The following is a 21,152-nucleotide window of genomic DNA, read 5'->3' as shown; positions in this document are numbered from 1 at the left end:
CTCCTTTTTGGTGATGCAATCAACATACTTTTTTTTTCCTTTTTGGTGATGCAATCAATATCCTTTTTTTCTCCTTTTTGGTGATGCAATCAACATACTTTTTTTTCAGTTTTCCTCCTTTTTTGGGATGCAATCCAAGCTCATCCATCCTTATCAGCGAGGATTCTGGCCGTTCTCCCTAGCCATTCCCCAGCTGGTCCCTGCCTTTCTCCAGACCCACATCCCAAAGGCAGTTTTCCTGCTCCTGAGCTCTGTCCCATGCTGAGCAGAGGGACAGAGACTTTTTGTGTCCTGCTGGTTGAGCTGCTGCCTGCCCAGCCAAACACAACGTTTGCCTTCCCCTCACACTGCAGCTCTGCTGGCTTGGCTCCCTTCCCCTTCCACCACAGCTCCCAAATCCCTTCCAAAGAGCTGCAACCCAACCAGCTCCTGCTCTGTCATTTACACAGGTGGCTTCTCCTTCAGGAGTTTTATACATTGCACTTAGCCCATCTTCATATTTCTTCTATTTCTCCAGTTTAGCAATGTTATAGATACATATTATAACACTGGCATTTTGCAAATATTAAAACGGACTTTATATGTGTGATGTTAAAGTAACTTTGCTATGAAGATATAGTTTTTATTCCTGTTGTTAATTAAGCTGAGATACAGTGTGAAATAGCTGATATAAGTGTGCTTGTGTTAAAATGCCTGCTTGGATGAGATAACATCCAGTGAACACAGGATGAGGACACTGCTACAGATGTGCCAGCCATCAGCACTGACTGTAGGCAGTGCAGACCAAGGCCCAAACTGGAAGTGATAACAAAACCACAGCCAAGAAACACACATGCTCTAAAAAGGCAGACCAAGGAGGGGCCATGTGAAATTGTTCCTGGAAAATGTAAACTAGTTTATGGATATGCATAAGGGTCTATGAATAGGCTGATGTAATTAAAAGGTATTTAAGGGGTATCCCTGAAGGTGACAGTGTGGGCCCTAATCTTTGCTTTACTGTCTTTGTCTCCTGCTGTCCTTTATTAAACTGTTCACATTTTCACAGGAGAGTGAGCGAGTGTTTCACAGTGAGATCATTTTGAGCTTGCCTCCCTTCCCTCCCACCCAGTGTCCTCCAGGACTACTGCTGCTCCCATTCCCAGTTTGCTCCCAGAAGAGCCAAACCAGCCCTGAGGCTTTCCAGATATTTAGAGGTTCTCTGTTTTCCCTGCACGGAAATCCCTCCAGTCCTGCCTTTACCGGAGAGTTTCGCTCAGCCCCCATGTCTGTCCCTGCCATCACAATTGACACCAGCTCCAGACACATCACTGTGTCCCCCACAGGGCCTGACAGGCTGCTCTGAGAGCAAAGGAGGTTGGTGGGACAGGATTTGGCCCTGACAAAACCATTTTAGCTCGCTATTTATCTCCTTGTTATCTCCCAGCTGCTTGCAAATACTTTTTCTGCTGTTAAGCAGATTGATGTCGAAATCCTCACACTCATTTTTTGCTTCTTTCCCAATTTTTTAGGGTCTCTAACTCCTCAGCCTGACCCGGGCTGAGCAACTTCCTCAGAGCTTGAGGAGCTGACAGGAGAAATCCTAAAACATCTAATTTATCCAAGCATTCCCTAGCAGTTTTTTCTCATCCTAGATTGCAGCCCTGATGTCTTTGCATTCCTGGTGTCTGCTGGGTTTTTCAGGGCAGGGTCAAAAGCAGTGCAAAAAAAGAGCATTAAGGATTTCAGCCTTTGGTTTGCCTCTCCAGAACATTTCCTGTGCACTGAGTCACAAGTCAGCATTTTCTCCTGCTCCCCTCATTATCACTTGGAGCTCCAATCCCGTTCTGTGCCTCAGCTTTCCTGACTTTGTTGCTGTGTTTGTCCTAAACTTTTGTACTGATTTCTCTTTAAAATACCTTCCTCTCCTATCCAGGGCCTCTCTTTTATTCACACCCAGCATTCCCAAATCAAAAGTATAATAATATTCTCCATAAGTAACTACAGAGTTCCTTAAAGACTTTGTCTCTTCAGATTTTCTTCCCATAAGATATGAACTTTAGTCTAACAAATCACAGTATTTTTATATCATCCCTATGTCCTAAAAAATTTGAACGCCATCATTCAAAATTGTTCATTAAAATACTTCCCAAAGTCACAATAGCAAATTTACGAGCACTTTGTCATTTTTTAATTGAGAAAAGAGCATTCCAACCCCCACTGGGCAATTTCAAGAAATGCCACAAAATGCATTTCTTTTATGAAGGTGACAAGTTTTGAAATAATTACCACCTCCAAAAGCAAACTGAAAATTATTTCTTCCTGTCAACATCCCACTCCCCTCCCCAAATCCACCAGGCTGGGCACTGGGAATGGCAGGAGGCTTTTGCAGGATTGGGAAGGACGTGGGCAGGAGGCAGTGGTTGAGAATTTGGGCTCAGGAATAAGGATTCATGTACGTGAGATGGCTCCATATGGCACACCTAGATAGGTCCCACACTACTTTCAAATAAAGAAAGAAATAAAAATGCTTTAATCTTGGAATTTTGGTAAAAGAGGCATGTGGAAGAGCAGATCCTCAGCTTTTATTCCCAGACCTGCTATGGAGGTTTTTTTGGGAGCTCATACAAGCTTTAATTTGCACTCCTCTGCAAAAGGAAAAAAAAAATACATAACCCACAGCAAGCCACAGTGAAAAAAATCAAAATTGTTTGTAAACAATTCTGAGCATCCTTGATCAAAACTACTGCTAAAAAAAAATCAGTAACTTCTGGATACTATCAGCAGAAAAATAAAAACTGAGTGCTCAGTATTTCTTTTCGATGGAACATTGAGAAGATTTGCTTTTTTCTGATGCCTGCCAAGCTTCAATAAGAACCATATTTTCTGCATGAAATTTAACACCCAGAAGAAACTGTAAAGGACCAGAGGGTCTCCTGTCCCTCTACACTTATTACTGCTGTGAGCTCCACGAGCATATGGAAAGAACACTCTCTGGGTTGCCTGGAGATGATGTAAATACAGATAAGTGCATTCATCTGTTTAAAAATGAGTAAAAAGAAAAGAAAACCCCCAGATCTTATTAAATAAGTTATCACAAAAATATGAAAGTACATCTTTGCAGCGCATCAGTCCAGGCACATCATTTTTTACATGTTTTATATGTTTTGGGTTTATGTGCCTTTTCCTTTAGCTGCACTTCATGTTTCTCAACAATCTAATATTTCTGACACACAAAATTTATTTTCTTACTTCCCAATGGTACTTCCCATTCTGATCCAACACATATCAATGGCCTAAGCTATATATTATCAGCCTCAAGAATATCATTCCAGAAACAACAAAGGATGACAGGTGGTCAAAACCTGCTTTTTATCCTTTTTCTGCTTTCCATCATCCAGCTCTTCCCACTCCAGCTCCCCCTAATCCAGGCAAATTGAGTGCAAATATTAACTCTAATATAGAAGTTGTGCTTGTTTCTCCATGAGCAGCTCCTCTTCCATCCCTGGATCCCTGAGAAAAAGCAGCTGCTGCAGCCCAGAGAAGGGGAAATCCAAACAGATTACACTCAAGTACTGCTTTATGGGAGATTTAGGAGAGACCACAATAATCCTAAATCTGATCCCCTGCATGACACACGCCACAATTCCCTATATCCAGTGGTTCTGCACACATCCCACTGCTGCTGTGAGCACATTGTTCCCAAGTCAGGCCTGATTTAAAGGCTCCCAAGTGATGAAGAGCCTCCCACATCATTTGACCGTTTGTTTTCCACAAATAGCTCCTTTCAAAGTGGAAAACTCGCAGAAGAAAATGAAGTTGGCTCCCTTGAGCTCAAGCTGGAGATTTAAGAGTTTGTCCCCGCTGCAAACCACACTGAAATGGAGAATTCCAGGAGCAAAGCTGGGCAGCAGGAATGGGGCACCAGAAGGTCCATGTGGGGAAAAGGCCTCTCCTGAAGCATCATCAGGTACAGAGAGCCTGTGCCAGACACCCAAAATAAATGATGTGTCTTCACAGCCAACCAGTCTGATTCATTTCTGCTGGCTGAAGTCAGGGTATTTAAAACAAACTCTGAACAAAAATACCATTTTTGTTTACAAGACTTTGCTCTACAAATGGTTGTCTCTGAAGGTGGCATTTTCCAGCCAGCTCAGGCCTCTGGATGCTGTGAGGGATCCTTTGGGAATGCACCTGGGTGGCTTCAGGACTTACAGTCGTGTCCCTGTCGCTATCAGAGCCCCAACCCTTGGCACCCATCCTTGCACAGGGGCTGGGCCATGGATCCCAAGGAAGATAAGTGCACAGGGAATGGCTTTGTACCCAAAGAGCCAATTCCAGAATTAGCCCTCAGCCTTCATTCTGGGCTGCTTTAGTGGAAAACTACACAGCAAGATTAAATCTGCAGCAAAACCAGGATTAGTCCAGCCCAAGAGTAGGTAAGGAAGGACAAAAGCTGTTCTCATCCCAGAGAACATCCTGTCGCCCCCTGTTCCCTGATCTCCCTGCCTGCCTTTATGAAGTTCAATCAAAAATTATATTTTGTTATAGCCCAGTCATAAAAGTTTGGATGAAACCAAAAGAAATCTCCACTGGGCTGTAGCCTGTTAATGATACCGTGCTCTCCCCTGGCTCCCTGCCAGAGAGTGAACAGTGCCAACATTTGCAGACTTCCAACAGGAAATTAAATAACTGCCCTGTTGGAAATATAAACCCATTTACAGTGGTCAGGCTTGCATTTTCCAAAACAACGATACAGTTTGTGCACGTAAAGCTCGAGGAAAATTTGTCAGAAGATTCAGCCAAGCGAATATGAAACAAAGCCTTATGGAAAGGTGTTTTACACAGGTCTCCAAATTAGAGCTTTGTCAGGTGTATTTCCTGCCCTGAGGCTTCTGGAGGAACAATTCTGGGCCCTTCAGTGCACACACACATCCCCCATGGCTGACGATTAACAGAGCTCCTGCTTATTTTATCATTTTCTATATTCTTTCATTTACTTCTCAAGAATTGTTTTGGGGAGCATATATAAAGTGCTGCTGCAGGCTTGGGAGAGCCTGGGCTTGATTTTTAACCTGTTTGGTGACTTTTGGTCAAATCTCTGTCCAGGATACCCTTCCTCCTCTCACACTTCATCACACAGAATCACGGAATCCTGGAATGGTTTGGGTTGGGAGGAACCTTAAAGCTCATCCTGTTTCAACCCTGCCACCTTCCACTGTCCCAGGTGTCCCAAGTCCCAGTGTCCAACCTGGCTTTGGGCACTGCCAGGGATCCAGGGGCAGTCACAGCTTCTCTGGGTACCGTGTGCCAGGGCCTCCCCACCCTCCCTGCCAAGAATTTATCCCTAATATCCAACCCAAACCTCCTGTCTTTCAGTTTGAAGCCATTCCCCCTTCCCCTGTCACTAAACATCCTTGTAAAAAGTTCCTCTCCATCTCTCTTGAATGTATGTTGAAGGGAGAGGCAAACTCCTATTTTAGTCACTGGAGTTTCAGCACTGCCATCACCACCACCGAGATCTACACTGTGGAAGTTCCAGAGAAAGGAGTTTCCAGTTCCTTCCCAGCAGTTTGAACAGCCTGGACTGTGCCATAAACCTTGTCCAGGCCCCACAAGTACAACACACAATAAATATTATATTCTGGAAGCATTATTGACTAGCAAATTTGACTCTCATCTTCACCATCCAACTGTTGAAACCTTTTCCTCTGCTACCTCCCCTTCACCTCCCTGCTGCTGACATTTAGTCAGAAATCACACAGACACACAATGCAGGAAAGAAAGAGGCAGGCAGAATATTCAATATCTATATTCAATAACAGGAATATTCAGCAGGAACAGCAGCAGTAGAATTTCCACACTTAAAGGATTAGAAAACCATCCTTCACATTTTTGGCAACACTAAGATAGTGACAACTGTAGTGTTGTTCTCCAATATTATTTCTTTGTTGTTCTTTAATATTAATCCTTTGCACCCTGCAAAAGTACAAACCAGAAACACCTTTTCATTAATGAAACCTTCCCTACATTCACTGTAAATAGTCTAAAGTTGCAGGTACAGAATGCCCCCCTCCCCCCCATAGTGCTACCTTGTATTTTTGCACAGTAGGGCCTTTCATTCAAGGATCTGAACTTGCATTACACAGGTGGGTAAACATTATTATCCAGCTTCAGTTGGATTGTTGCAAGTCCATGGCAAACCTGCAGCAGAGTCATTCCCTGAAGGACAGATTCCCCTGGAGCCAGCACTCAGCCCTCCGGAGTAAAGACAACTTGCAAAAGAAAGAGTTTGTGGATCAACCCACTAAGAAAGTTCCTCCCACTAATCAAAGTCATATGGAAAGAATTGCTTGAAAAAATCCCATTTCCTTAAGAAACTCTTCTAAAATGGATGGAAGAGTCACAAGAAGAGATTATCTACCTTTGTGTTTTCAAGCCTCACCTCGAGTTCTATGTGTATGTACATGAAATTGAGAGTTGTGCATGTATTTAATGCCAGTGAATAGAAAGACATCTTTGCATCGCTGCTTTTTTTGCCCCTTCTCCTCCTGTTCTTCCACCACACAGGCTGGGTTGAGGCCCTTGGAAAACATGACCAGTGACAGCACTGCCCTGGCATGCAGTGAGTGATCTGCATCTTTCAGATTCCCATTCTGCAGAAGTCATTGGGCTTGGGAGCAGGAAAACAGGCGAGGAAAAAGCAGCACATTTGCAAGTGGCAGGAAAAGCAGCAGCAGCAGGGGCAGAGCCCTAAAAAGCCTCAGTGAGCTCTGGGATGCCCCAGGACACCACTAAGCAGCAGTCAGGTCTCACTTTCAAGCCTCACTCCTGTAAATGAAAAAGAACTCCAAGTCTCACTCACTTAGGCGCTGCTCCAGGAAGGCACTCAGGCGGGATCCAGCGCTAAACACAGAACGGGCCCGTTTAAATCAGCTGCACTGTTTACAGTCCCAGCCCAGGGGTAAGTGCTCTGCTGGACTGAGGCCTTGAGCAGCGATTGTTATTGAACACTTTCTTTAAGTTATCCTGCCAGTTCCTGGTGCCTCAGCAAACCTCATCTCTTTCCCATCCGCTGCATCCCCTGTTGCTCCTTGAACAAACACAGATGTCCCCAGTTTGAGCACTGAGATTCTGCCACCGCAGCCATCTAGGAACCAGCAGATATTACATGCACAGGGGACTTTCTAATTTCAAAGATTTCCTCGAGACAAGAATAAATTAGCACCATTCACTGGCAACAGAAGAAAAAAGGCAAAGTGAGCCAAAGGGAGCTGATAGGAAAGGGGAAATCAACAAAACAACAACCTCCATCCCTTCATAGTACAAAAGCCCATCCCAGTATAAGAGACCTGTGTTGTCCCAGAGGGGAGCAAAGATAGAAGGAGGTTCTTGATAGAAACCACTCTAAAATTATCATAGAAAACAAATCAACCCATTTCAATAAATCAATAACCTCTTAAACAAAACAAATAAATAAATAAATAAATGCTCTCAACAAATTAATAAGTAAACAGCTAGAGAGGAGGTAACAGCTGGAGGTGTTTTCCCTCCCCACAGCCACTGCCTGGGGAAGAAGATCAGCGGGAGGAGTTCTCACTTCTTGCTGTGGCTGATAAAACACCAGACCCTGCCACAGGATTTGCCTGCTGGGAAGCACCAGAGACATCTGCAGCAGTGTCCTTTTCCAGCTTTGCCCAGAACAGCCTCCCTCCAGTCTCTCCTTGCTGTCACAGCCCCCAGCCTCGGGGACAGCCCAGGGATCCCAAGGACATGCCATGGATGAAGCATCACCACAGCAGAGGGATAGAGAAGCACCAGCAGCTCTTTGGCCCCTTCCCCATCTCTGCCTTACAAAGACACCAACAGACAGCAGAGGAATGTTTCCAGGAATCAAAGGGAACAAGTTCTTTCAAAGCAGAGCTGAAGAAACTGCTTAAACAGACCTCAGAATAGTCAGCAGGGGATCCCTTTGGAAAAACAAGACTCCCAAGGACCGTGAAGAAGAAAAACCACACTGGAGAGCAGAGATTAGAAAAGAGGAAAGAAACAGCATGAGGAGGAAGGGGTATCATGTGCTCTGCTAACTGCACCTCTTAATTAAAAGAACACAAGTGTGGCTCAGTGAAACAATGTGCCTGCACATCCCTGCTGCAGCACACATTTATACAAGGGATATATTCCTGTTCTTCCAAATGCTGAAGGGTTTGCATTCATCTGGCTGCAGCATGTTACAGAACTGCATTACAGCAAGTTAATCTCTAGAAAGTCTGGGCTGTTATTCATATATTGAAACATAAGTAAGATATTATTGGTTTGGAAGCTGTCAAGATATTCTCTGTGTGCTGCAACAGGAGTCAGAACCAGACATTATTCAGCCCCTACCCAAGGCTTCCATTGGACACTGGAAAAATCAAAGACCAGAAATCCTTTGGGGTGTTGACATTATTTCCTAAACAAAATCATCACCAGTGTAGTTCCCCTTCACATAAAACTAATTTTATTTGAGATATAAAGCTTCTAATATAAACAAAGTTTCTGAAAGAAAAAACAGGTCAATCATTGCAGCTGCCATGGCAAATAATATTGCAGATTTTTCATTTATTAATACTCCTACAAGGTCTGGGCATGTGAACATCTGCAATCCTGCTCCCCAGTACCTTTTCCCCTGAAAATTAAAGTGGTACAGATGGATTTTTTTATTTTTTTAATAACCCTAGTCAGTAAAAAAATGGAAAATAAGAAGAAAGCATTAAAAAACTACATTGTTATTGGTGTGCCTGTGTTGTATTAGCCCAGACATGTCTGTGCTGGGAAACAAATTGATTGCATCTCTTGGTAAATCAGCCCCTCTGTGGAGAATGCACCAATCTCTCCCCAGATTAAAGAAGAAGCATCTGCTTATAAACACAAACCAACTGAGGAGCTGGCACTGCTGCAGGACTTCATGGCTTGTGTTTCTCTGCTCTTCATCATATGCATGTAAGGCTGAACTACAGCACATCTCTTACACCACATCAGGGGCTTCAGGTAAACCCCTAACTGCTCCATCTGTTCAAAAAATGCATTTAAAGTGATCTTTTAAAAAATAAAATGCATGCAAAGTATGTGATGGAGCATTTATCATGGACTCTCTGACAATTCATTACCAGCACTGGGTACAGGATGCATTTATTCTGAATTTACTTGAGTGTAAGGAGGAACAGGTTTGATCAAAATATTCTCCTGTGGCTTTAAAGATCCAATTAAGCAAAGCACATTCCCAAAATGAAAGAGATGTTAATAGAAAACATGGAAGCAGTTATTGGCTGACACAAGAATCCACTGAAACCCAAACAACCACCAGGACCTTGAATTGCCAATAGAAATGATCCAGCAGAGCAGCTCAAAGGCACAGTCCCGAGTGGGCTCTGCTCCTCCCGAGGAATGTGAGTGAAAAAGCAGCTGCACTGTGGGATGTGCCTTCCAACCCCCCAGCATTTCTGAGCCAGCCCTTTACCAAAGGCACAGCAAAGCCCAAAATTCAGTGCACAACGTTTCCCCTCCAAAGCTCCACCAGCTCGGTCCCTCAGAGGGCAAGTTTGTCATTAAAACACAAGAAAATAACAAAAAATAACCAAAAAATCCACCCTAGCAAGCAGGCACTAAAAATGAATTTAGAAATATTTAGTGCTTGTGCTCTCCAGAGGCGATCCTTCTGCATCTTCAGACATTCCAGGATCCAGAAATGAGCTGGAAACCCCAGAAATAAGTCGGATTAAAACAGGCCCAGGGCAGAAAGTGTTGGTGCAGGGCAGACAAGGGCTGCCAGACCCTCCCCTGCCAGGTGCACCCCTTTTCCAGCACATTTTCACCTGGGCTGGTGGCCAAAATAAACCACCCAAGTCCCAAATCCCAAACATCAAAGATGAATGAGCACAAAGTATCTGAAATGTTTCCTAGTTTGGCTCAAACTGGGAAATTCTGCAGAACTCGGAAAGGATCAAGCTCTGTGCAACAGGAAAGAGACACTTGAAGCTGCCTCCTCTTTCACTTCATCAGAACAAATGTTTGATAAATTCAGGCAAAATGGAAAAATCCTGAAGATTATAAAATCCTTTCTCTACATATACAAAAACCACTCATTTCATAACTCTATGCAGTGATGAGAAAAGTAATAAAAGCCAAAAAAGCCACGTAAGAGACTGAAAGAGGAGCTGCTTCCCAATCAAAATTTTAAAACACAGCATTAAACATTTCTTTTTTTATCTTTATATTCCTCCAAAATGTGAAAAGTTCTTGCTCAGAGAATTATTGCTTTCCTTGAACTGCACAAGAAATTATTAAATATAAGTTCCAAGAACAAATACTGTCTCAAGTTGCAACAGCTTTCACCAAGTACTGCAAATGTTTTCCTGACACACAAATGGAGTTAAAATTTGGAAATTCTTTCGAGTCCCACGTTCAGTCTGAGAAATATTCCTCATAGAAACGGTGTATTTTCATTAGGATTTAACTGAATTCTATATTATTTATTAGTAGCCAAATGAGACGTCTTTTGTGCACATTTTTGGAGGAAAAATTGGGATATTATCATTAGGGTTGCTAGAGAGCATAAGAACATATATGGAACAAAAAGTGCAACCATTTACATTTGGCTGCTCATTTGAACCCCATGAATATTTTTGGATAATATTTTGTTTGGAGAAATCCAATCCCCCCCTGAGCAGCGTTTTTCCTGTCCGCAAAGCCTGGTTTGTCCTTCCCTGGGCCAGCCCTGGAAGAGCAGCCCCTGTGTGCTCCCAGAGCCAGCGCTGGAAGTGACACTCATCTTTCACCCCTGCAATGAGCCAGCCCCACATCATGCCCAGATCAAAAGCATCCCTGCTCCCCTGGCATTTGCAGCAGGAAGCAAAGGGAGCACTGCATCCTGCTTCAAGACTAAATCCCAAGGATTCGAGTTTCACACGTTCTGCAGAGGGCATTTCCCAGCTCTGGGAAGGGGCAAAGCACAACCTCAGGACAAAAAACCATCCCAGTGTCCATTTGGATACCAGAGATGCTGGGAACGCTCAGGAGTTGTAGCAGTACAAAGCATTTCTCCCATTTCTTTAAGCACCACATGCACTTTGAGTGCAACAAAGTCCCTGAGAGCAACTGCACTTCTCTGTTTTTCAGGATAAAATATTCCAGGACACTCTGCATTTGATGTGTGTCTGGAAACAAAGCAGCAAACATTTTCTAGGGGGAAAAAAGTGGATTTCAGTCTAAAAATAAGGGAAATATATCAAAATAAATTTTCAGTGTACTTTGTTTGTGTACTGGTGACAAGTACCATCATTAGCAGGACTGAGTTCATTCTTTGGAGTTCTTTTAAGGCAATAATATCCCACACCAGGGGTGGGCACATCGTGACTTTCACGTGGAAAGTCTGTCTTCCTTTACACAGGAAATATTTCAGCTGGCTGAAAGCAACTGCCCGCTGAAGTTACTAAAAGATTCATTACATGCATCCTCTAAAGGATTCTGGCAGAAAATCTGTCAGGCTCTGCTGCTCAGATTGACTGTGTTAATCAGCACTGCTGAGTGACTGAGCCATAACCATGGTCTTTAGGACCTTGTAGGATCTTTAAGACAGCAAAGCAAGTAGAGATCAAAAACTATTTCCCTGCTGCACCTCAGTCCTCTTCAGTGTAATCCCCAACATCTCTGGTGTCAGTAATTCCCAGTAAGAACAGAGCAACAAACAGCAGGATAAAATCAAGCCTTGATACCTGATGAAATGAAAGCTAAATTAGCACAATAATCCTTCAAGAACATAAGTGCCTTCTCAAGGAGCCTGACACCAGCTTATACAGGAAGGGCAGAAAAAAGCCTATAAAATTCACTTCAGTGGGATAATGCAACAAAAGCTGAAGAAAGTTGAGCCTCCTATAACCACACATCCATCCCTTGCAACATTTCAAATGATTTTACAGTTCTCCTGACAGATCTGTACATAGACACCTCTCAGCAAATTACATGGAATATACACACACCTAATCCCTCCTTGCACTGCTGAGACAGAATTCTTGCCCTCGGGCCTTGTCAGTTATTACAATTAGTCCAGGTGAAGTTACCCTTGATAATCTCAGGAGATAATAACTGGCAGCAGGAATAGGATAACAGAACATCCGACAATTACAGGGTTTGGGTAGGGGATTTCTGTGGAGCTGTCAACAAAATAAACAACACCTGATGTACAGACCTGTGCAGGAGCCTGAACTCTGATTTTCCCAGAGCAGAGGCAGTGCCAGCATTGCTGTCCCTGCTGTGACCCTGCTGGATGGGCTGTGGTGCCTGGGGCCACAGCTTCACTCATTTACTGACAGAGAAAACTCCAGTTAAGACTTTGCTGCTGCATTCTGTCAAAACTTTCTGAAAAAGGGGATTGCTCTTAGAGCTAACCATGGATTTTTAAAGTTGGATGTACCAGAGGTACTCCACAATAAATATGAGACCAAAAACTCCACCCAGTGCTTCAGAGCTCCAAGCCCAGAGCCTTCAGAATGTCCTTGGATGAGAGAACTGAACAGGACTGAGTCTTCTCTCTTGGCTGAGGAAACCAAACACAACCCATAAACTCAAAAGAGCAACCTTAAATGTTCAGATTCCCAAAAATCCCTGTAAAGGTGCCCTGCTTACAGCAGTCACTTCCACCACAAGATATTGTTACCAAAGGCCTCATGGCAAGGAAAAGCTGTCAGTTTGCAGGTGGTCTCTCCTTCTTTATTGCATGAATTCCCTGAAAATTCACTGTCCCTGCTATCGACACCGACATCACCTTTTTCTCTTTCCCTCAGTTCCAACTCTCAACTTTTGAAGTTTTCAAGACAGATCAAAGAACCTCCCCAGAATCATTAGGACCTACAGAAATGCTGAAAGCAGAGCCACAAGTGTGACCAGTGCCAAATGTGGCTCCCCAGTGAAACCAGTACAGGAAGGAAGGAATGGCCCAGTTCACTCAGTGCCCAACCTAATTTGTCTCACCCTGAACAGCTCAACCAACAAAATATTGATATTGACATTCCCTGGAGGTTTTCAGCCTGAAATGAGAGAGGTTGGTCACACAGCTCCTCATATCAGGACCATATTTGCTGCTGGGAAAAGTAAGAGACAACAGATAATAAGAGAAAATTGTCTAAGGTCTGCACATAAAATACTCTCAAGTTTGTGAACATTTTACTGCTGATTAAGGGTCAGAAATGCTCACTAGGATTTTTAAAAAGATCAATCACAAACAGAGAATGCAAGAACGTAAATCACATCCTACAAACAGGCTCTCAAAAGGAAAAGGGCAAATCAGATATCATCTCTCCCTACAGAACACAAGAAAATCAGGTCAGTATTTTCTTTTATTCCCTGATGAAATATAATTTTGCTAATATGACTCTCCTACAGTGAGAGGATGCCTTTACAGCTTCTTCCCTTGTCTGGGCCTCTTTTTGGAGAATTTGTGTAGCAGAGGGGAGTGAAAGGAGCAAAGACCCTTTAAGGGTTTTTACCAGGGTGTCCCAAGGCCTTCCTAAAGCTTTTTGCTGTACTAAGAATGCAGTTTATACACAGGTAAAATGCTACTGTTCTTGATATATTGAAGAACACATATTTTTTTTCAACACAGAGCAACAAATCCTGCACAGAAAAGATAATGACAATATCCAGCTTATGGGAATGACCCAAAACTTGGGAGAAAAGGGGTTTGGAGCTCCAATGGTGCTCCACTGCTGCATCCACTAGAATGCATTCTGTTATCCCACAGCAGGTTTCAATTATTCATCTCTTAATCAACTTCAGATTGACTTATTTAAAAGGATGCAATTTTAACAATAAATCTCATGGACAGTGTTAATTAAAAGCTAAATCTTGCCCTGAGCTGGACGCCCAAAGTCTATGAGAATGTTCACAGCCCATTTATTTACTCCAGCATTGTGTCAGTTATTGAATTACAGTAAATTAAAAACACAGTGACAGAGCAATAGCTGAAATAAGCGAGGCTTGTTGCATCTCACTTACAAAGGTTGCCAGACTTGGGCTCTGTCAGGCTGCCAAGAAAAGTGAATGTAAAAGTCAGGGGCCCTCAGTTCAGAAACATCCTCTGGTGAGCATGAAGTGTTGCAGCCTCAGAGATGCCAGCAGGCAGAAGCAAAGGTCCACCTCGAGCTCTTCCCTGGCCTCCTGAAAGCATTTAATGATATAAATCCATCTTCCTGACAATCAGCTGGGAATTAAATGACCTCTTGTCACTGAAGGTGAAACTCACTGAAAGCAGAGCTCAACGTGGTGCTCTCTCCACTCAGCACGTTCTGGAGAAAAAGAGATGTCTCCATCGTGCTACAGATTTTCATTAAATTCACAGAGAGATAATGTGTTTTATAAAGAAAAATCCAAACATATGGAATGAATAATTAACATACACAAAAAAGAATTTAAAATGAAAACGCGCAGAATGCTTGTTACTTATACAGCACATCAAGTACTTCAGAGTAAACAAAACAATTATAAAGACACTTCCTTTCATTGGAAGCCAAGTTAATTTTGGAGAAGAGATGCTCACCCATGATAACTGACCCCTTACAGGAAAAACTGGGAGAGGCAAGAGCTGTTGAAAATACAATGCAGACTGCACAGGGCTCAGATATACATTAACTGCACAGAGGTGCCACAGGTGAGATATTCCCTGTACAACAGGGATGAAAATGAGGAGAAAGGTTGGCAGAGGCTTTGCAAAGAGGACCTCACTTGAAGAAAACCAGGTCTAGTCTTAGTTCTAACACTGATTCTATTTTTCTATTGTCTGCCCAAGCTTGTGTCTTCTAGAGACCTCTGTGTGTTCACAGTCACACTGATCTTTGAGGACTGAAGCTGAATTCAGAGAGAGAACAAACCCCCGCTACACCTTAAATGTTCCACGATTTAAGGAGCGGACGTTAACATGCTAAGAGCTAAAAGCCCTCACGAATTTTGAAATTAAGGCCACCCAGATCCCAGTCCCTGCTTGTCCAGCACAGGTTCCTGCTCTGCAGGAGCAGCCATGGTGTTCTATATGGACCAGCCACAGCATGGACAGCCTCAGGCAGCTCATTACATTTACACCCTCCATCCTTTAAAGCTCAGCTTAGCATCTTCAGGGGGAATTGGGCCACCAGAGCAGCTTTGCAGAGGAGTGTTCACACTGTGGCTGTGGAAGTGCACATCCTTCCAGAGCCAGCCTCAAGTTCCCAGGGTAGGAAAAGCATCCCCCTACTCCATTCCCAGTCTCTGGAGGGAATGTGTGAGGAGGTTACAAAGCATTTTTCCCTGGCTTATCTCTGATCTCTCCACTTCCCATGGCCTGCTGCTGCTCCAGCTCCCAGCTCCACCATTCCAGCTTCTTCCTGGATCTGCCTGGAGCAGATGTTCAGGGCTGTGCTGCAGACAGACAGAGCATCTGGGAACGGGACAGGGGGACAGCCCTGGGAGGGAAGGAGCAGAAGGTCACAGGAAGCCCTCGTGCCATATCAGTTTCAGCATATGACCTGAGCAACTTGAAAAAAAGCTTTTAATAAAATACAGGCTTCCCCCAGAGCCTGCACGAACTTTTCTCAAGAACTCACCCAGTTATGAAACTTTCCCAGTGCATATTGGGATGGCAAAGTCCTAACTTAAAGCTAGTCCCAAATATCTGAGAGTGAGTGAAAGCACATCTCTGCACAGCCCAGAGCACCAGCAGGGCTTATGGAAATCATGAGACATCTGCACAAAGTTCCCAGCATTTTTGCTCCAGCTCCTGGGGACAGTGGCTGCCTGCATATACAGAGACTTGCCTTATTTGTTATTTTTCTTAGCTTTCCTTGACACAAAAAGCAGACAGATTTTCTTTGCCTTCAACATTCCCAGGGCACAATAAATACACCCAGGATTCCTGTCTCCAATGTGACATCATAGAATCACAGAATCCTGAGCTGGAAGGGACCCCAAAGGACTATCCAGTCCAACTGCTGGCCCTGCACAGACACCCCAACAACCACACCCTGTCCTGGGAGCGTTGTCCAAATGCTCCTGGAGCTCTGGCAGCCTTGGGGCTGTGTCCATTCCCTGAGGATCCTGTGTAGTGCCTAAATACCCTCTGGGGGAAGAACTTCTTGATACCCATCCTAAACCTCCCCTGACTCAGCCTCAGCCATTTCCCAGAGCCACTGGTAACAAGAGCAAAGAGATCAGAAAACCTCAGCAGGGCCCAGGAGGGTTAAGCCAGGCCTGGACCAGCACCCCCAGATTGGCAGGTTCCAGCCAACAGGGACACAGCAGCCAGCCCCCAGCAGCACCATGATCCAGGACATGTCCTGCAGGACCATTCTGTGCTGTCCTTTACCCTCTCTGATCAACCAGACCCCACACAGCTCTCCAGAGGGGTTTGTCAGGATATCAAGCCCAAAAACCCCATGGAACTCGGAGAAGAAGCACTGCAGCCTCCACCTGAGCTTTCTCCTGCTCCTGCCCTGGGTGTGAGCTCCAGGGAACTTGTTGGGAACCAGCAGAGAAAGGGCAGCTCTGCACACACAGCCCTGGCCCCACAGCCCATTTATCCCTGTCAGGCCCTGCTCCATGGCACTGCTGTGCCTTCTGCTCCCCTTGGTGACCGCTCTGCACCGTTTTTTCAGGAATCCTACCTGACAAGCATCCTCCAAAGCTGTGTCCATCCCACCAACACAATCCATGGGATTCTTTCCACAAGCACTTCCTTTCATCTACTGCCCTGCAGATTTACTTGGAAACAGTGGCACTGCAGTGTCTCCACTTCAGGAGGAGATCCTGGAAAGCAATCTTCCTCACGCCGGGATGCTGGCATGGAAGCAGGCTGAGGTTATTGCTTTCCTCACTAAAGGGTTCCTTTCTCAAGCTACTTCTTTTCTCCAAGCTGCCTGACTTTGGCAGAGCACCATTTTCAATATTGCACTGCATTAGAGTCCAAATATAGGCAAGTTCTTTTATTTTACATTATATTCCCTGGTGGACTTCAAAGAACTTTACTATGAAATAATAGTAATGTTTAGAGCTTTATCATCACATCACACACTAGTGATATATATTTAAGTTGAAATTATTCAGTTTTTCCACCTTGGCAAACTTCACAGTGTAGCCCCCCCCCCAGCTATCCTGTCATTCCAGCCCAATTAAATGACATTAAACATGTCCAAGCCTCTCACATGCCACACTCCTGGCAAGGACAGCAGTGACTCTGCTTGTAAACAGACAGAAAAAAAATAAAATAAAACCCACAAAAACTGTAACTTCCTCTGCGGCACCTGACCAAATGAAACTTTACACCAAATGTAGAATTTCAGGAATTTTAAAGCACTTGATCATAAAGGATGTAAAACTGCAATCACCACCCCCACAGAAGCATCCTTCAGCTAATACCAGTATTTTGTTGTTATTTACAAAGAATCATTGACAACTCCTCTCATTTATTCATTTCACTGCTGTTCCATTTATAAATGTGCAGATTCATTGACTTTCAATATGTCCTTGATTACAATGAAAAAGAAACAAGAAAAGCCCTGCAAAGCCACTTCATTATTCAACTGTTTGGGGCTGGGGCAAACCCAGAATTTCTTTGAGCTCAGCTTTAGGGAGCTGATTTCAAGACACAGCACGGGGTTTGCTGATTTTTAAAAGCAGGAACCTGGATCAAAGACAGCATCTTAGCAGCAAAATAACTGCATTTGCTGCTCGTTTAAGTCCCTGGATCCGGAGGAGTGTGTCAAAGTGCAGGCTGGGTGATGGGTGTCACAGCTCCACCTCTGCCCGCCCGGTGTGAGACTCTCCAGCTGTGCCAGGGAGGGATTTCCCCTGGCAGAGCAGTGCCCATCACAGGGATACCCACCCAAGGTGAGAGCACACCCAGGAAACACCTCGGACGAGCAATTCCTGACAGCTGCTGCTGGAGAGACAACATTTCACACAACAGCATCGAGTTTGCAGTTGAGGATGACTGAGGGGTTTTTTGGTTTTTTGTTTCCGGGCACGGGGAGGAAAGGTTTACACTTTTTCTTTTGTCTGAGTTAACTTTCTACATGTTTCTGGCTTGCAAGACAATCGCTGTGTGTAAAGCAGCTGCATTTAGTTAGAGATTTTTTAAAAGAGTTTTCAACTCGGAGGTGCTCTTTGGAGTCCCAGCAGACTGCTGGATTTCTACATCTGTTTCTAAAGAGCAGGATCCAGTGTCACACCTCAGGGAAACTCTTTTTTTTCCCCCCTCTCTTTGCCTACTTAAATCCATACACAAGCTTTAAAATACTCCCCTGCCTAACTCTCATTTGCAGCACTTTAAATCCCTGCGAGGACGTAATTAACACAGCAGTTTCAGTAGAAGTTAATTATGGAAACAAAGAAACGATGTCCTGAAGATAATTTGCTGCTACTTCAAGCCACTTTTGTCAAGAAATAGAAGGCTACAACCTCAAACAGTGACATCTACCCTCATCCTCTTAGAGGCTTAAGGCAACAAAAGCATTTTGTTTGTTTTTAAACTCATTCCTGGATGTAGCAGAAGCAGCAGCCTGTGACCAGGGATGAAACAATTAACCACAGGGACTCATCAAGAGCTGTGGAACTTTATCTCACAACTTTCAAGGAAATCAGCAGCACCCCCACAATCTAAAACACAATCTAGAGATCTGTGGGTTTACTCCAAGCTTCTAAAATGTTTTTCTATTACTCACACTTCTTTCATTGTGACTCCTCACAAAGTTCCATGATCTGGAAGAACAATAACCGAGCTGAACCGGGACTATCCAGAGCCACACGCTGCAGAAAATATCCAAGCTGGAGAGGTGCTGCTCCTTAAATTGACATTAACTTTGTGCTTTTATTTGGAACGCTCGGGCCAGCCCATGAGCACCCTAAAGGCAGTGAATGGACCAAGCTTTTGGGGTTGTTTTGCTCCCTACAAGGAAAGGTCATGGACAAAAAGGCAGCAGCAGGAGACAGTGGTCCACATTTTTCTTCTGAACATGTCAGGGCTAAAGTGTAGGGACTGAAGACTCATCTGGGCTGGGTTTCTGATAGAGCAAATTCTATTTACCCAACCACTACAGTCACCTTAAAGAAACTTGCAAAACTTTTTAGAACAGGCTTTTTCTTTGTTTGGTTTTTCTAATTGGTGTTGGAAGTTCAGGTTCCCTTATTCTTCCACAAAACCCAGTATGTGGTTGAACATGTGATAGATGTCTATCTATAGAAAATAAATAAATCACTTGATCTGCCCATGAATCCACGCTGTAAGCATTTGCCAAAGATATTATTCAAAATACAGGAAATACTTCACTGTGGAAAGTAACTGTACATAATCACAGACCACAGTCCAGGCTGGAGGGGAACTGGAAGGATCACCTGGTCCAGCCTTTTGTGGGAAAGGGAGCCTGGCTGAGATTACCCAGTCTCATCTTGGAAACCTCCAGCCACGAGGATTCCACCACATCCCTGGGGTGATAATTCCAGTGAATTACTGTTCTCACTATAAAAAAAAAAGCTTTGTTATATTGAGCTGAAACCCCTCTTGGTGTAACTTGTACTACATGATCTGTACTGTAATGACTACTTTAATAAATAATGACTAATAATGACAATATTAATATATTCACATAAAGGTGAATTCATGCTCAGATAGGTACTTCCCAGCAGAATGCACAGAAAATAAGGAATGGTACGTTTCAGACCCAATGTGATCAGTTGCTTTATGTTAATGGGGCTTTATTTTTCCCTTCCAGGCTCTTTGAAATATGAAAAAAAAAAAAAAACCCACAACCACAACCTCACTTGCATTGCCCTAAAGCTTTGAAACTATCTGCAAAACCAGAGGGGAAATAGCTTTTTTTGCCCCTTTAAAAAAATACAGCCATTTGTTAAGCATAGAGAGCACTCCCTGGAGACACTAGAAAACAACTTTTGAAAATTTTCCCATTGAGATGTCATGAAGAATTCCGACCCCAAGCTAGAACTCATCCAGCCATTGAATGTGCTCCACGAGGCTCCAGGGACATGGGGAAGTCATTCCAACAGATCCACTCCCTCACACACACCCCGGGAACAGGGAACAGCATCCTTAGGGACAGCGGCAGAAACCCAGGCTCAGGGATACGACAAGAGAGTTTTATCTGTTAGCTACAAGCACGTTTTGAAAGGCAGTTATCCCACAGTATCGACAATCTGGGTTAAATATTGGCTTTTTCCATCAACTTTTTCTCTTTAGCGTTCACTTTTTCCACTTCTTTTAATATTAAATACAGGCGTGTTATCAAGCAGCGCTTCTCAGAGGTGCGTTGTGACTGAAGCGCCCAGCACAAACCGCTTTGGAGGAGCCGGAGCTCACGCACATCCAGCTCTCAGCGAAATCCTCATGCAGGCGTCCAAAAACACTGCTCACTTTTTACTGACTTGGCCTGAAGGAATCAGTCTTTTTCCAATTCCAGCTATCCCAACTCCAAGGTCCCTTTATGCCTGGGCTACGCTATGTTTTACACATAAACCCCTCGCAAAAAGGCTGGAGTCAGAGCCCTGATAGAAGGATCGTGGGACAGATATCACTCGCTAAAAACGGAGACGCTTTCTTTTGGTTGCAAATAAACAAACAGATAAATAAATAAACATTTTTGAGGGATACAAGGGGGGTGGGATGGCGAAACCCGCACTGAGAGCCGGATCCAAGGGCCAGGTCCCCAGTGCGATAGCACACCTCGGGCACCATCAATCACGGACCGCAAAGCGGGACCGCCTGGCAATGCTTACGCTGGGACCGCTCACCGGCCCCAACACTTGGAAAGAGCTTTTTTACCAAGCAATTCAACACAGACCGGGCGTAAAACCCCCAGCTGATTAACGGGAGGCGGCGCGGGGGCAGCCGGGCTCCCCTCGGTGCCGGCCCGGCTGCCCTCATCCCGGCCGGGACCGCCGTGTCCCCCTTACCTTGCGTGGCGTCCCCGGGCTCGGCGCGGCTCCCCGCTCGCAGCAGCAGCAGCAGCGGGAGCAGCAGCGGGAGGCTCCCGTCCGCGCCGCCCGGCTGCTGCATTCCTGAGCCGGCGCTGCTCCCGCATCCACCGCGGGGCCGCCGCTCCTCCGTCCCGCGCTGTGCCGGCGGGCGGGCGGGCGGGGAAGGCGGCGCGGGCGGGGAGGGAGCG

The 21,152-nt window shown here is 44.6% G+C and overlaps 1 protein-coding gene across 1 annotated transcript in view; it reads right to left on the bottom strand.

Moving 5' to 3' along the window:
- Nucleotides 1-21,107, bottom strand: part of ROR1 (receptor tyrosine kinase like orphan receptor 1) — a 150,758-nt gene extending 129,651 nt beyond the window's left edge. The window contains exon 1 of the mRNA XM_041483411.1: nt 20,941-21,107. Coding sequence (XP_041339345.1) covers nt 20,941-21,043 — 103 coding nt within the window. The 5' untranslated portion in view covers nt 21,044-21,107. The remainder of the gene's footprint in view (nt 1-20,940) is intronic.
- Nucleotides 21,108-21,152: the final 45 nt, after the last annotated feature.

Source organism: Pyrgilauda ruficollis, unplaced genomic scaffold, assembly GCF_017590135.1.
Source record: "Pyrgilauda ruficollis isolate IOZ18807 unplaced genomic scaffold, ASM1759013v1 scaffold6, whole genome shotgun sequence".
NCBI classification, from domain to species: domain Eukaryota; kingdom Metazoa; phylum Chordata; class Aves; order Passeriformes; family Passeridae; genus Pyrgilauda; species Pyrgilauda ruficollis.
The sequence above is the reverse complement of the archived record's forward strand: the minus strand, read 5'-3'. Positions and strand labels throughout refer to the sequence as shown.